Raw genomic sequence first — 17683 nt, 5'->3', positions numbered from 1 at the left:
TATTGTTGTGACATTTCTTGGAATGTGAAGACTGATCACTTTTAACTTCCCATGGAGACAGAGTCCTAAGCGACGACCTAAGAAAGCTGATAAATAATTTCTCAAATGGTGTGATACGAAGATACTTATTTAAGCAGGTCAATGTTCGTTCTGTGGGTATGTGAGTTCGGGAGGGCTTGTTCAAAGTGCCTTTGAAAACTGGCTGCGACCAGTTCATTGGGGCGTTGACGAGGAGTGTGAATTCGTCTGTACGTGTACTAACTATGTCCGTTGATAACGGCTTGGTTTAGCCGAGAACTGGGGAGACAGCTACGGGAGAAAAGGCAGAATGCTGGGATAACTCTGTGAAAGTTACATTGGTTAAAGTGTGTGATTTTCCAAGCTGTGATGGGTAAGTGTTATCATACTTTAACCAAAGGGATGGCTTGTTGTCTGTTTGACATTTTGTAAAGATGTTCCATTTCATTTAATCTTTTGACTTTGTCTTTACAATTGTGTGTGCTTACGAGTATCTTCTTGTGTCTTTTAAACAGGCGGTTCTTGTGAGGGGACCGAGTGTCCTAGTGAGAGGACCGAGTGTCCTAGGGGACCGAGTGTCCTAGTGAGGGGACTGTATTTTGGAGAAGAGATAATTGGAGTGACTAATTACTGATTAAGACATTTAAATACCTGGGGGTTATCTGAGTTAGTTGTCTGTGAGACTTGAACTATTATCTTTCCATTGTTGATCCTGTAAGAACTCGAGTTATTCAACTAGTACTTTACTTTGAATAAAACGTTATATTTTTTGTAATTCCGACTCTGATTTGATGACCTGATCGAATGGAGAGAGAGAGAGAGAGAGAGAGAGAGAGAGAGAGAGAGAGAGAGAGAGAGAGAGAGAGGGCTTTTTGCCAGTGATCGCTTTGAGAGAGAGAGAGAGAGAGAGAGAGAGAGAGAGAGAGAGAGAGAGAGAGAGAGAGAGAGAAGAGACTGAGGGTTATCAGTTCGCCTAATGCTCAGGCTAAACGCATACCAAATATTAAATACCGGGGGGGCGACGCCCTTCGCTGGTAATAGTTGGTGGCAGGTGGTTTAAGAGGCTTTTTATATATTTTATAAGCTGTAGGTACGCTAACGAAGAGACTGGTGACCAGTTAGACATAGATGTTTTTTTTTTTTGATAGGAAAAGGGGTTATAATCATGTCACAGGCATAATAGTTAGCGGTGTTCGAAAGAAAAAGCCTTTGGTGAGATTAGTATAATTTTGAGAATGCGTTGTATTTCAGTTAATAACTTGTGGGGGTTAAGGTGTGTCCATCTAGTGGTAGTACTGAGCAAAGACAATTGAACGAGAGTCATCAATTTTGCCCAGAGCGAGCTGCCTCGAGGGAGTTACACTCAGTCTGGCTTGTGTGTGTGAAATCATCGAGTGCGGTTCCCGAGAGATCCGTGTGTGTGTCTATTAGCGTGTTTTGCGCAGATTCCGGGTTCTCTCTCATTATGAAGCGGTGAGTGTTACAAAATTTGTTTTATAGTCCTGGTTTTTTTTTTTTATCATTTTGTGAATTGTGGGATTGGTTTAGGATACCACATTTTTTTCCCATGGTGGTAGAAAGTGATGTAGTTTTTTTACCGGTGCATGTTTAGAAGAGACGCATTCTTCTTTGTGTTTTTTCATACAGGCGAAACTGTGCTTGAATTGCATTTTTTGCTTGGACAAAGAACGCCCACTTGTTCTTACGCGCTCAGCACATTTTCTGCTATCCAACCCACAGGGGTATTGCAAGGGGAGGGTAGTAGTGATCTGCCTCTGGGGTACTCAAACACTGTTCACGGTAGAGGGTGTTCTAACGCCCAGGGGAGGGTGAAACTTTTTTTTTTTTTTTTTTTTTAGTGGGGAGTGAACTTTTTTTTTTTGTATCGGGGTATTGGAGGAAGAATTTGCCCTTGATAATGAATTTCCAATGCCAGGACATCAGCTGATAACGATTGGTTGATGATGTGAGATGCCCATAGGGTTTTTTTTTAAGAAAGAGATTTTCTTTCTCTTGAGTGAAGAGAAAAGGAAATGAAATGCATATGGGATGTGGTGTAAGTTTTCCTTATGCTTTGGAAGGCACAATTATAATGGGACACAGAGATTATTATTTTTTTATTGTGTTGGAGAGATTACTTTAAAATGGTGCTGTGTGGTGATGACTGATGTTGTCAATTGGTGATGTCACTGCTGAATGATGATGTTACCCGGGAGTGGTGATGGGGTTGTATGTGCCTGGTGGTGGGTGGGTGCCTCGTGTTGTATTTGGTGTATACTGGGGGATTGGCAATATTGGTGTATACTGTGGATTGGCAATATTAATGCCCTTACTTGAGATATTTGCAGGAGAATTATTACTATAGAGAATTATTATTACTATTATTATTATTATTATTATTATTATTACTCAAGATATTTTACGGGGGGGGTACTTAAGTAGAATTATCATGATTTGAGATGTTTCATGGGAGATTATTTTATAATTATTACAGATAATTATATTATGGAGAATTATTACAATGAATTATGGGAGAAGTCTTGAGGTTAATTATTTATTGAGTTTTTGTGACTTTAGAGAATATGTCAGTAGTTCATGAGTGATGAATCTGGCTGAATCGTGGTGAACTGTGCTGAATTTTGCTGAACTTTTTGTGAATTTTGTGCTGAATTTTGGTGAATGGGCAAGCATTAACATTGATGTTTTTTTTATACTAATACTGGTGATTTTGATGATAGCAATTTTGGTGATACTGCTGATAATGTTACTTCTAATACTGGTGATTTTTTTTATATACTAATACATGGGTGTTGTAATGCTGTCAAGGGTGGTGGTTTTTTTTTTTAATTTAGGAGGAACTAACAACACATTTTTTTGTTTTTCTTTTTTTATGAGTTCAGCAGATAATTGCTTGACATCTAAGTGAGTCACGGGGATAGTTAAAAGTGCCGTTGATTTTTCTTTTATCCTTTTTTTGGAAGTTAGCCATCGCTGACACAGGTTTTTTTTTTTTATCATGGGTGAATTTGAATTTATTTTTTCTCTCCAGTTTGTGTGAGAATTTTTTATGTCTCAGTTTGTGACTTGCAGTCACTGTTCGGGAATGTGGTGTGTTTGTAATTTCAGCCGTTTGATGCTGCAAAGAGATTTATGGGAGAATTTTTGCATTTTTTTTAATGCATACGTAATGGCACTACATTTTTTTTTCTCTGGATATTTGTGTTCCAGAAGTTGTGGGTTTCTTGCACAATACCTTTGTTGTATTTGTGACAATTTTGCCAGAGATAGGAAACTTGGCTAAGTTTCTAGTGGCCTAAGTCGTAGTGCATATGGAGAAGTCTTTGCTTAGACACTGAATTTGGAGTGTTGTTCTAATGAGTTGTGGCACATTGGTGAGTTTTTCTAGAATTTCCTGGACAATTTTATTTGCCGAGTTATTGCCCTTTCTCAGCAGTTATGCTAAGGAGAGAGTTTATAGTTTTTGACTATAACATTGAGTTATTCTCTGGAGAATTGGAGGTATATTATTTTGGAGATATAATTTGAGATATAATATATTGGAGATATAATATTTTGGCCATTTGATATTTGCCTATGGTGGTGAGAGCTATGTTTAATTCAATTATTTTGCAGCCATCTTTGTTGCAAATGGACACTTTTGAGGAGATACATGGGCAATATTTGTGATTGTGTCAGCTGGGTGCTATAAGTGCATTTTTTTGGAGATGGGATTTCATTTTTGATTATCCTGCTTGGAGATTTAATATATTTCTTGGAGAACTGTTTTATTCCACATGGAGTTATTGGTGAAATAGAGGTACATATTTTTTATTTGCCGAAACAGAGGTGAATATTTTTTATTGCTGGAGTGGTGGTTTTATTAACACGTGCTTATTGGGGAAATAAGAGGGAATATGGTGTGGTGTGGTTATTAATTAAATGGAGGAAATATTTTTATCACTGGAGTGGTGTTATAATTAAGATGGTGATTTATATATATATGGAGATGGCATTAATCTTTGGCGGTTGACCTTTTTTTTGTGGTTATGACTTTTTTTTTTTTCTCTCTGGGAGTTTTTCGAGCCAAGAGAAGAGTTCTGTGGTTCTTTCTTTTCGGTTTCGTGACTAATTGGAGGTGAGTATAATTGCTGTATTACAAGTTTATCGTAGCTTTTTATCCCGAATAGGTGATCATTTTTTTTATAATTGGGCAGTGTCATGTGAGAGATATGTCTTCGGGACAATCTTTGAGCAGCTTAGTCATATCCTGGAGATAATTTTGTAAAATGTGCTAACTTAGTGTCAGTATAGAACCTTTTTTTTAGAATCATGAGTTTCTGAAGTTGGAAGTCTGACTAGACATTTTTTTCATGCTGCAGTTCGAGCACACATGTCCGCAGAAGGATTTTTTTGCTGACAAGTGCTGTGATGAGTCCGGTGTGATGACTCTCTTCCTCTAGTGGTGATTGCTCAGAGTTTTGCAATATCTGGAAATGTTGACCATAGCATTTCATGAAAGTGCATGTGTAATGGGTTGCTTTCTGGCCGTGTCCGGTCGATGAATAGTTGCGATGGCAAAAATTCCGTAACTATGCATATTGCATTTCTTGGGGAAAACACGGGGTTATGTATATCACGCATATATTATGTGCTTTGTGATGGGGAGAATTCACGTATTATTATTCCTGTTATTATTATAATTTTTTTTTCTTTTTTCTTTTTTCCTTTTCCTACGAGAGATGTAATTGGGGAGTGAGCTTTAAAAAGCATTTCTTTTTGGACGGGAGATGTAATTTATCGGGATTTGTGATTTTCATAAATGGGTGTTTTGAAATTAATCATGTGAGCAGTAAAGGGTTTTTGCTGTTAAACATTGGAGATTTTTACTAATTGTGGGTTGCTGAAATATCAGAGCTTGAGAAAACATTTTTGATTTTTGGGTCTGGGCTTGTTACATAATCTTTTTTTCTTGGGCTCATTACCTTTTTTCTTTTTTTTGCTTGTGAGAACTTTCGAGTTTGAAATGTGAGTGCAGAAGTCCGTGGAGTTACTGTGAGTTTTGGACTGTGTGTGTTAGTGTGTGAGTTTGGAGAATTGAGTTAGAGAACTTAATTTTTTTGTTTTCCTTTGCGAGTTGTGATAATGACTTATGATTTGGTGGTCATATTAAATGGAGTTAATTGGGAGACGTTCAGTTAGTATTTCTGAATTTTTGAGGTCATTATTTGATAGAAGAATATGTCTGGGGTTAATTTTTTTTTTTTTTTTTTGATTGACCGATGACCTGACTGACATACTTAAACACAACATAATCGTCGTTCCCCGACGCTACCAAGATGCCCACCAGCCCTGCAGAGATGTTGCTGTCGTTTGCCAGGGTAATTACAAGAGTTTCTACGAGCCTACGGAGTTCTACAGCGCTTTTGGATCTACAGAAGCCGTTAGAAGTCTTCTACAGGGAGACATTCCACCTTCATACAGCTTGCTACAGTCTGTGCAGGAAGTTGCAGACAAAGAGGGATATTCAAAAATCCAAAATGAGAACATTTATGCACCCAAGTGTTATTTGAGATTAAGAGTGATAGACATTACTTTATAATGCCAGAGACGTGCAGTTACTTATATTTTTTTTTTAAGCCGGCCAATGTGTTTCATATATTGAGCTGTTTTATGTGGCCTATGGCTAGGCAGGGGCTAGCCAGGGTAGTGGCCGAGCTACTGTAATAAATAAAGACTGATAATATGTATCGTTGTGACATTTCTTGGAATGTGAAGACTGGTCACTTTTAACTTCCCATGGAGACAGAGTCCTAAGTGACGACCTAAGAAAGCTGATAAATCATTTCTGGGATGGTGTGATACGAAGATGCTTATTTAAGCAGGTCAATGTTCGTTCTGTGGGTATGTGAGTTCGGGAGGGCTTGTTCAAGGTGCCTTTGAAAACTGGCTGCGACCAGTTAATTGGGGCGCTGACGAGGAGTGTGAATTCGTCTGTACGTGTACTAACTATGTCCGTTGATAACGGCTTGGTTTAGCCGAGAACTGGGGAGACAGCTACGGGAGAAAAGGCAGTATGCTGGGATAACTCTGCGAAAGTTACATTGGTTAAAGTGTGTGATTTTCCAAGCTGTGATGGGTAAGTGTTATCATACTTTAACCAAAGGGATGGCTTGTTGTCTGTTTGACATTTTGTAAAGATGTTCCATTTCATTTAATCTTTTGCCTTTGTCTTTACAATTGTGTGTGCTTACGAGTATCTTCTCGTGTCTTTTAAACATGCGGTTCTAGTGAGGGGACCGAGTGTCCTAGGGGACCGAGTGTCCTAGTGAGGGGACTGTATTTTGGAGAAGAGATAATTGGGGTGACTAATTACTGATTAAGACATTTAAATACCGGGGGGTTATCTGCGTTAGTTGTCTGTGAGACTTGAACTATTATCTTTCCATTGTTGATCCTGTAAGAACTTGAGTTATTCAACTAGTACTTTACTTTGAATAAAACGTTATATTTTTTGAAACTCCGACTCTGATTTGATGATCTGATGGAATGGAGAGAGAGAGAGAGAGAGAGAGGAGAGAGAGAGAGAGAGAGAGAGAGAGAGAGAGAGAGGGCTTTTGCCAGTGATCGCTTTGAGAGAGAGAGAGAGAGAGAGAGAGAGAGAGAGAGAGAGAGAGAGAGAGAGAGAGACTGAGGGTTATCAGTTCGACTAACGCTCAGGCTAAACACATACCAAATATTAAATACCAAGGGGGGGGGGGGACACCCTTCGCTGGTAATATGTGTTAAGACCTCAGGTTTGTTAGTTATGAAAAATACAAATTGGTTAAAAAGTTGTAATTTGTTCATATACAAAACAAACCTTCGGTCTTAACATTAGGATAGACTTACTTATTGGTGGGAGGTAAGTCTCTATAACCGACTGGGAGTTTGCCACCTTTATCCATTTCCGAATAGTAGCTGTATTCTAAGACAATGGACTACTAGCCTTTGAACCAAAAATATATGAAAATCTATTGGTTTCCCTCTCTGGGTGTTCATACAATGCCATGGTTTATTGCATTACAGAAGGTGGAGAGCTATCCGTTCTCATAAACCACTCCTGTCCCTTGTATCTGGATCTATTATCACCCCACTCTCTCCCTATTATTGAGAGGAGTGTGTTGCTACTGAAAAGTATACTATACTCCAAATTATCTTTACAGTATGGCTGTCCCCCTCACCTGCATCTAGTCCGTTCCAGCTCATGATGGTACTCTCCTTCATACTACCTGTAGTAAAGTGACCAGTCATCTCATTCATTTTACTTTCATACCTTCTCTTAGACTAGACACAAACTGACCAGCCAGGGGTACTGGATGAGCTATACCACCTGCTGGGCAGCCACCACTGGACCCAAGGAAAAAGTGCCCAAGAATCTATGGGCAACATCTTTTAAATAAAAGGAAGTGAAAGTTGTTTCTTGAATGCCAAAGAAGCACTCAAGCCCCTGATGTCATGAGCTCTAGCTCTCTCCAGGCTATTTGACCCTCTGTCTTCTGTCATGTATGCATTCCTGATTGTTTCTCTCAGCCAAAACGATATTGTGTTCCTGGGCACTTCCTTTTTGTTCCGTCCTGTACTTACAAAAAGCCTTCGGCACCACGGCCTGAGATGCCTCATTTTTTTTAAGTACGCTCTTCGTACCCTGACAGGTTATACGTAGAAGCATTTCTTCAGGGTCATTGTCTACAAATTCTCCCAGAGAAGGTATGGAAGAGGAGTCGAATCTGCCATCCATTACTGATAGGTTTTGAGTTTCGGCCACAAATTCTGGGACAAACTCGAAATCCATAGACTTCCAACCTCTCGAATGCTTCACCACATATGACAGACCATGTAGCTCCCCAACCCTTTTGGTTGAGGCTAGGGCCGATAAGAAGACTGCCTTCAGGGTCAAGCTTCTATCTGTGACCTGTGTCAATGGCTCGTATGGGGGTTTTGTAAGACTATTCAGTACCATGGTCAAATCCCAATCTGGAGCTTTTAGTTCCTTCGGGGAACAGGACTGCTCTAAACTCTTCATTAACATAACCATCTCCCATGAAGAAGAAATGTCCACACCTTCCATCCGCAAGACCGAGGCTGGAGCAGCCCTGTATCCCTTTACAGCAGATACAGACATATGCCTTTCTGTCCTGAGATATATCAGAAAATCTGCTAACTGTTGAATAGTGGTTCCGAGTGAAGACAAGTTCCCTCTACGACATCAATCACAGTACGCGAACCATTTTCCTTGGTAGACCGCTGCAGATGACCTTCTGATATTTCCTGCCATCTGTGTTGCTGCTTTCTGAGCAAAGCCTTTCACTCACAGGAGATACTTGACAGTCTCCCCCCGTGAAGTGATAGGACTGCACCGACTGATGGTACCTCTCCACGTGCGGTTGACATAGTACGTTGTCCCACGGACGTAACTCTCTCGGCACATCTATTAGGAGTTCCAACAGATCTGGAAACCATTCTGCCTTCGGCCACAAAGGGGCTACCAGAGTCATTTTGAGGTTCTGAGACCGTATTACCTTGTTCAGAACCTGACGGATTAGGCAAAATGGAAGAAATGCGTACACGTCCAGATTGTCTCATGGGTGTTGTAGTGCATCTTCTGCTACTGCCTCTTCGTCCGGGACTACTGAACAATACACTTCCAACTTATTGTTGTACCTGATTGAGAATAGGTCTATGATCGGCCTTTCCCACAATATGAACATTCTGTCCACTACTTCTTGATGCAAGGACCACTCCGTTCCTAGGATCTGGTCTCTGCGGCTCAATTTGTCGGCCACTATGTTTCTTTTTCCTGGAATGTATCTGGCTCTGATGTCTACTAAGTTCTCTACAGCCCACTGATGAAGTTGAACTGTCACCAGGTGTAACTGCTGAGATACCAGGCCTCCTTGCTTGTTTACATAAGCTACTATTGTGGTGTTGTCTGACATCAACACCACTGATTGCCCCTTCACCCTCTCTCGGAAATCCTGTAGTGCCAGAAACGCTGCTTTTAACTCCAACATGTTTATATGGAGTTCTCAACCCCACTTCCCTGAAATCATCAGCTCCTCCATGTGGGTGCCCCAACCTTCGAGTGTCGCATCCGAGAACAGCAAGAGGTCCGGAGAGGGTTGCTGAAGGGAAACTCCCACTGTCGGATTGTTGTCCTGCACCCACCACAGTAGGTCTTTCCTCACCTCTGTCAACAAGGGAATTTGCTCGTATGGGCGATCTACCGTTGGCGACCAAAACTCCTTCATCCTCCATTGCAATGATCGAAGGTGTAGTCTCCCGTGTGGTACTAGCTTCTCCAAGGAACTTAGAATTCCCAGTACTATTTGCCACTTTTTTGCTGGCTGTGTTTGCTTTTCCAGAAAGGCATTCACCACTTGTTTGCATTTCTCTACCCTCTGGTCTGCTGGGAGCACTTTGGCTTTTACTGTGTCTATAATCATACCCAGACACACCAGCCGTTGACTTGGATCCAACTTTGACTTTTCCTGATTTGCCTACGCTGTGACAAAACTGCAGAAGAGTAACCCTGTCCCCAAAGTAATTTTTCTCTGGACTTTGCTATCACCAGCCAGTCGTCTAGGTAACTTATTAGCCTGATCCCCTGAGCATGCGCCCATGTTGACACAAGAGTGAATACTCTTGTAAAAACTCGCGGAGATGTTGTCAATCCGAAGCACAGGACTCTGAATTGGAAAACTTTCTGTGCAAGATTGAAGCAGAGAAATTTCCTGGAAGACTGATGGACTGGGATCTGAAAGTATGCGTCCTTCAAGTCTATTGTCAGCATAAAGTCCTTGTCCCTGACTGCTGCTAGAACTGTCTTTGGGGTCTCCATTCTGAATCTGGTTTTCCTTATAAACAGATTCAATGTTGACAAATCTATTACTGTCCTCCAATCTCCGTTGGCTTTTCCCTGCACCTAACTACACGTTGGATGTGGATCTGTAGACACCGATGTCAAAAATCTTGAACAAGGAAACCCACTCACTCCAGGGCATTTCCTTTGTCTCCTGCGAGAACCTGAAGAAATTCCTGTTGGTGAAGCAAAATTTTCCATCTCACAATGTACACACACCTAGCAGATCACACCCACACTGAGATCACCCAGAGAGAGAAAAAAGCAATATATGAATAAAATCGGGCAAACTAAACCGGCTTTAAAACAGATAGAACGTAATCACGTCCTTTCTTGAAGGCGATAGGAAAGTAACCAATGGGTTAAAAGATGCCAAGGGCATTCTGGGAACTACAATACCCTGTGACCTGGTATAGATGCCAATATTCCCTGGATCTCACAAGTTTGTTATTAATTCTACCAGCTTCCAGCTTGGCGCTAGTATTATCCTCATGTTAAGACCGAAGGTTTGTTTCGTATATGAACAACTTTTTTTTTTCTACAAAGGTCAAGGGTTTTCCAACCAATTTGGAACACATTTCTTGATAACACTGACAAATGAATTGGTCTCAACTGATCAATCAGTTGCCTAGAAACATTTCAAATCATCAGAATACCAGCAAGACATTAAAATAGTAAAGTGACTCAGAATTGTATCTAAGAACCAGTGGTTATTAAGCAATAATCTTATACATATAACAAAAAAAAATTTCTAATAAAGCAAACAGTATCATTTTTAACTTGCTGCAATTATCTGAGCTCATAAGTAAAAGTTTCCCCTGATGAAGAAAGTGAGCATTTTCTTGTCGACACCCCCCAGATGCTGAAGCCTTGCCGAGGATGGGGGCTTAGGGTTCAGCAGCTGGGCCCTGATGCCTGGTGGGAACTGCTTTCTCACTGGGCCTTGGTGCCCAGCTGTTGATCCAAGTAAATAAGTCAGCCCTTTTCCTTCTACTAAAAACATTTCATCTTTCTGCCTCTTCCCCCTATAAGGTATGGAATTTATGATGATGGCTATTGGCTTGGTTTTGGACATGATTTAGACTTATTCTTCGGATTTTAAGGAGGGTGATGATGGATGGCATGCCACCTCACCCGTAAAACTCTAGTACCCGACATCGGCGAGCAAGGGGAAAGTTTAATGTCAAACCCCATCCTCAATGCTGGGTCTGATCTCGACGGACATCACGACGCCTTAGCACTGGAGATAGGGTGTATATCTGGTAATTACCCCTAGGACGACCCTAATTAAAGGGATGACCCGTCTAAGTGTGACTCCATGGTGGGTATAAGGAATATCTGGATGAATTCACTTTTTATGTTCTATGGCAACCGCCCCCCCAACCCCCTATTTCTGCTGATGACCCTATGCTTTTGTCAAAGGACTTGTCCACGGAACCCAAACTTCAAATTTTCATGGTCGGTCCGCATGATCAATGTAGTACACCTAGGCCGAATGACAGATGGACACAGTTGATGACCCAAAGCTATGCGAGTAGGTATACGGCCAAGAAATCTCAACAAAAAGCATCTGGCTCCAGTATTGTCACACTGGAACAATTTGCTATGAAGAAAAATAAAAAGTATGAAATAGCTCCCGGGATATTTGTACACAATTCTTTCAATAAATACCTGAGCTTAAAGGTGACAATATAGACATATTTCAAGTAAACATGGAAATCGTGAAATGTTGTGGCAGACAGCCAAAAATAGAACCGCAAAATGGAAATATGCTCCTTGTAGAAAGCATCTCGCCAGAGGAGAGCATTAAGTTGATGGGATTGTTGGACCTTGCAGGAGTTACGGTTGAGTGCAGCCCCCACTCCAGCCTGAACTCCAGCAAGGGTTTGATTTATGCTCCTCAGTTGATGCCTTTCTCTGAGGAGAGACTTTTAACAGAATTAAAAGACCAAGGTGTAATAAAGGTGGACAGGATGTCAAAGAGGGTTGTTAATAATAGAATACCTCAGCCCACTTTAATATTGACTTTTGAGACTTTAAGACTTCTGGAATATTTCTCTGCAGCCTGGTATAGGTTTAAGATAAAACAGTACATCCCGGACCCAGAAGGTGTTTCCATTGCCAGCATTTTGGACACACCCTACAATCATGCCGATCCAAATTGCAAGAAAATCCTGCAGTCTGTGTCAACTGTGGAGAAGATGAGCATGGTATGTGCACCAGGGAACCTAAATGTGTTCACTGTGGTGAGGGACATGCATCATCATCTCAGCAGTGTGATGTATATTTACTCAAAAAAGAAATCCAGGCAATCAGAGTAATAGAAAGAACAACATTTAAGGAAGCACAAGAGAGAGCCAAAGTAAAGATTGTAAGACCCGGTCTAAGTTTTGCTACTGTAGTAGCAAAATTAATAAACATTAAGAAAGAGACAAATAAAAAAACCCAAGTTAGGAGCACAAAGTTAGAATCAAATAAAGAATCATTAAAGAGAGAGCTAACTGAATCATTAGAGTCAATTGATGATGAGAATGTAAAGACAAGGTTCACTAGAATCAACAAGAAAGACACTAGTATGGGATTGAATAAAATTGAAGTGCCAGTTGAGACACCCTCCAGCATCTGCCTCTTTGGAGGCAAGGACAGTGGTTGCTGGTCTGGTGCCGGCTTCTGTTGGTGCCAACTCCTCTTTGGAGGACAAACCAGTAGATGCTGGTCCCCAAGTGCCAGTCCTCACTGATACTTCTGCCTCATTAAAGGCAGAGCTGGCTACTGCCAGCAATTCAAAGACACTTGAGATGGTCTCTTTAGAGAACACCTCTGCTCTCTCCATCTCTATCGAGATGGAGAGTGAAGAAACAAAAACCCTTCAGTGTCAAGGACACGGAAGGAAAAGATGTTGGCTCTACGAAGGCGATAACTCCACCCAAGAAGCCAACAAAACTTTCCATTAAAATGCCTCCCCCTAGTAGAAAAAAAGAGCTCTCCCAGTCTTGTAAAAAGGAACCATAATGTTGGTCCCAAACATAAATAAATTAATTTCCATTATTCAATGGAATTGTCAGGGACTGCCAGCAAAGTATGAGGAAGTAAAGCTTTTGATCTATGAGCACTCCCCTGTAGGGGTATGTTTGCAAGAGACCATGCTAGGTGAATATACACCTTGTCCTAGGGAATATGTTCACTATAGAACTAAATTGATTTAGAGGTGGGAAATCATGGCGGATCCCTCATCTACATCCATCGAGATGCTCCACACTACCAAGTGAAACTAAATACTCCACTCAAGCTGTAGCTGTACGAATTAATTAAGAATGGAATGGAATATGTGATTTTGGCATAAAGCCAAGCACTGGGACCCATAGAGTCATTCAGCACTATAGTGATAATGAATAGAAATGGAAATATAAATAGTAATGAGTTCAATGGGAATGATATAAATAATGAGTTTAAAATAGATACTCTGATGATTAATGTTTAAAACGGTAAAATCAAGATTAAATTTCTAATGGAATTAAAAGTTACCATTTATGATAAAAATAAAAATAAAAAAATTAATAATTATATCTATATAAAATTACATACTAGACATTTTTATAAAATCCACAAGCCTTTAAAAAACTCATAACAGGGCCAACATCGATGTTGTCTCCTAAAATTTCAGATATAGTTTTACCATCTAGATGGTACATCCGCCTCTCATTTACATACCTGATGCAGTGAACCAGAATGTGCTCAACTGTCAAAGGGCTATCACAGTGAAAACTCACTGGAGCACTACCACCATCAAGAAGAAAACTGTGCGTCATTCGGCAGTGACCAATTCTCAACCTTGTTAAAATAACTTCAGTCCCCCTGTCCCTTTGATAGGATGATTGCCAAATTCTTACTTGAGGTCTAATTGTTTTTAACTTATTATTAGCAAGAAGGGGAGATGACCATCGCTCCTGCCACTTTCTTAGTACGTACAGTAGTACCTTGAGATACGAAATTAATCCGTTTCGAGGCGCCCTTCGTATCATGAGGTTTTCGTATCTTGGACCACATTTTACATGTAAAATGGCTAATCCATTCCAAGCCCTCCAAAAACACCCCATTAAATTTCATAATAAAGCTAAATTGACCCATAAACAATGAAATACTACAACAATTTGGACCATTCAATACCTAAATTAAGACTAAAAATGCAAAACCTGTAAATAAAGTGTATATTAGTGTACAAGAAATATTATTACTGTAACGTCATAAAATGTGGAAGGCTCACCTTTGCGAGTGAGGCTAGCGGTACCATACGTAACTATCCAAGGAAGATTTTGCCTCTGCCTACTTTTTCACAATGGTTTCCTGTGTGAGCCTTTATTTTTGGGGGTTGTCCTTCTACAAATGGTTGCACTTTATGAAAAGCGGCTTTAATTTCTGCCGTTTTTTTTTTTTTTTATGTAATATGTACGTACATACACTTTAAAAAATATACGTACGTACTACAACGTAACTATCCAAGGAAGATTGCTTCTGCCTACGTACTTTTCACAATGTTCCTGTGTGAGCCTTTTCGGGGGGTGTCTTCTACAAATGATTGCACTTTATGAAAAGCTGCTTTAATTTCTGCCGTTTTTTTTCTTCTATTTTTTATTTTTAACTTTTTTTTTTACTGTTTTACTTTACGTAGTTTTTTTTTTTTTTTTTTTTTTTTTTTTTTTTTTTTTTTTTTTTTTTTTTTTTTTTTTTTTTTTTACAGAATTTCAACTTTCTTTTTTTGCACCTCATGACTCTGTTGGCCCTGGTGTCCATCAAAACCCTGTTCAACCAAATGCTCTCTCTGCAACTGATTTGGGAGTGGAGATTCTACCAACCTTGCAAAGTTTCCAGTTATCCCATGAGAGAGACCTTGATCACTTATCCCATGTGAGAGATCTTGGTCACTTTTTTTTTAAATATTACGTACACATTGACGATCCCGAAAACAAATACTGTGTGCGTACTATAACAATGCTGGTACCGAGTGGCCGAGCCACGCCACCACGTGTACATAGTAGGTGCATGATGGGAGGGACACTGGCCAATAGGAGAGAAGGATTTCATGGCCGCGACTAGCATCAGGAACCAATGGGAGAGCAGGAGGATGGTGGCGAGTCTACTAGTATACTAAGATGGCGGCGCGCGGTGCGATTTTCAAAATTGTTATCCGGGCGAATCTCGGACTTTCAGAAACCTTTCGTATCTTGAAAACTTTTCGTATGTAGAGCCGTTAAATTTTTCGTATTGGCTTTCGTATCTCGAGTTTTTCGTAAGTTGAGCCTTTTGTATCTCGAGGTACCACTGTATATAGTTGCGAATAGAGATTTTCATATCAAAATGGGGGATTCTACGTATTTGTATCAATTTCTCTTTGGGAACAAGGCACTCTTTGCTTCTCGGTCTGCTTCTTCATTACCTGGGATCCCAACATGACCAGGAATCCAACAAATATGTAGTTTTACGCCTACAAGAAATGCGAAACAGCCACGCCCGAGCCTTTTGTACTAAAGGATGGGAAGAATTATAACTGTTCAGGCTTTCCAGAGCACTTTTACAGTCTGAGTATATGACACAAGACTTCTTATTTGAATGATATGCTATATCTAGGGCTTTTACAATAGCAGATAGTTCAGTTGTATATACTGAAGCAGCTGGAGGTAGCTTTGCAACAGTACAAAAATTATCAGTGAGCACAGCTAAACCTACTCCCTCGCTTGACTTTGAGCCATCTGTATAAATTTTATAGACGTTATTATGAACTTCATCATGTTCTAAAAACAGTGACTTTATTTCTACATTGGGGGTGTTCTTTTTTACTATATTTTTCTTGCACAGTTCAGCTTTTGGTATGAACCAAGGTGGAATTTTGGAAGGGGCCAATCCATGAACATTCTGAGTCAGTATACAATTTTCATTTACAGATGCATTTAGCCGGATCTGGAATGGAACAGAAGATCTTGGCTTGAATTTGCTAGCATCAAGTTGATTAATAACCTTTTTTGATGGATTGCTAGCATTACTTTTTATCTTCATCAAGTATCGGAGGCCTAATTCTTCACGTCGTAAATCAAGTGGAAGTTGGTGCGTATCCACATAAAGACTCTCGACGGGGGATGTTGGAAAAGCCCCAGAGCAAATACGTAAACCCATTTGGACTACATAAAGTTCGTGGAGTTTACTTTTGCAAGCTGGTGAATAAATCTGGCATCCGTAATCTGACTTTGATCTACATAATGCATCATATAGTAGTAGCAAAGTTTTCTTATCTGCACCCCAGTTAAAGCCACAGACCACTTTCAGAAGATTGAGAGATTTCTTTACTTTGCACTTTAAATTTTCAATATGCTTAAACCATGTGAGTTTGGAATCAAAAATCATTCCTAAGAACTTGACATCATCCGCATATGGTAGAACAGACCCATCAAGTTTCAAATTTGGTACAACTTCTTGACGTCTACTCCTTGTAAAGTGAACAGCAACTGTCTTACTGGTAGAGAGCCTAAAACCATTTTGTTTTGCCCATCGACAGAGAGAGTCGATGGATTTTTGTAAATACTTGCAAGCCAATTCAGCATCATATGCAGTGCAATAAATAGCTAGATCATCAACAAAAAGTGAGGCCCGTACAGGATTTGAAATTTCTTTGATGACTCTATCAATGGCAACAGTAAAACAAGTTACACTTAGCACGCTCCCCTGTGGAACACCTTCTTCTAGTTTGAATGGGGAAGATAAATGATTTCCAGTATCCCAGATTTTATTAATAATCTTCAAGAGGTATGATTTTGCTTCCTCGGGTAACTGTCGAAGCATTACATACAGGATAGTATCCTCACCAGAGAAGTATCATCCATTGAAGAAAGGGCATCTTGTAGCTCATGCAGAGGAAATTTAGCATTATAAGCTTCAAGATTACCACCAGATAAATCTAAAGGAACCTGGGTTTTCCTAATCCTCTGGAAGTCAGTTGAATAATTACTTGCACTTGAAATGTGGGAAAAGTGCTGACCTAGGTATTCAGCTACATCTTTGGGACTTGTTATCAGTGAATCTTCAACCTTTAAAGAGGGTGTTTCAGGAGAAGAAAATTTCCCTCCAAGCTTTCTTACTTTCTTCCAAACTACTCTGGATGGAGTTTTTGAATTAATTCCATGTATGTAGTATATCCATGTACGTATTTCTTTATGCACTACGAAAATATCGACGCTGTTTGGCCATAGCTCGTTGATATAATATCTTAGCAGTAGAAGTGCCACTTGACTTATATTATTTATAGCATCTTCTTGTGATCTTCCTGAGAACAGCACATTTCTTATCCCACCAAGGGACAGCAGGTCTTCGTAGTTTTCCACTTGTTCTTGGTATAGCAGCCTCTGCACTTTTTAATACTGTATTTGAAAAATAGTCGTATGCTTCTAAGTGGCATTTAAAAGATTCATAAGATTTGTCTAATCTTATACCCGTCTTATATTTTACCCAGTCTGCTTCCATTACCTTCCATTTTGGTGGTGCTTCTGTAGGAAAATTTCTGACGAACTTCAAATGCATAGGAAAGTGATCACTAACGTGCAGATATTTGTCAACAGACCAGTTAAAATCCAAAACTATGTCTGAGGAACATATACTCAAATCAATAGCTGAATACGAATTAAAATGTATGTTATGGTAAGTCATCATACCATCATTAAGAAGCACAATACTATTATTATTAATAACTTCTTCTATCAATTTTCCCCATTATCTATAGTG

The 17683-nt window shown here is 39.9% G+C and overlaps 1 protein-coding gene across 1 annotated transcript; it reads right to left on the bottom strand.

Annotated features, from left to right (window-relative positions):
• Window positions 1–15346: 15346 nt before the first annotated feature.
• On the bottom strand, window positions 15347–16747 carry LOC135225328 (uncharacterized). The gene has a single exon (XM_064264661.1). The coding sequence runs from the start codon at window positions 16745–16747 to the stop codon at window positions 15347–15349; it is 1401 nt and encodes a 466-aa protein (XP_064120731.1).
• Window positions 16748–17683: the final 936 nt, after the last annotated feature.

This window comes from Macrobrachium nipponense, chromosome 13, assembly GCF_015104395.2.
Source record: "Macrobrachium nipponense isolate FS-2020 chromosome 13, ASM1510439v2, whole genome shotgun sequence".
NCBI classification, from domain to species: Eukaryota; Metazoa; Arthropoda; class Malacostraca; order Decapoda; family Palaemonidae; genus Macrobrachium; species Macrobrachium nipponense.
The sequence above is the reverse complement of the archived record's forward strand: the minus strand, read 5'-3'. Positions and strand labels throughout refer to the sequence as shown.

Bases quoted from the DNA above. Each gene is read 5' to 3' on its own strand.
- LOC135225328 (XM_064264661.1), bottom strand. From the start codon at position 16,747: ATGCTTCGACAGTTACCCGAGGAAGCAAAATCATACCTCTTGAAGATT.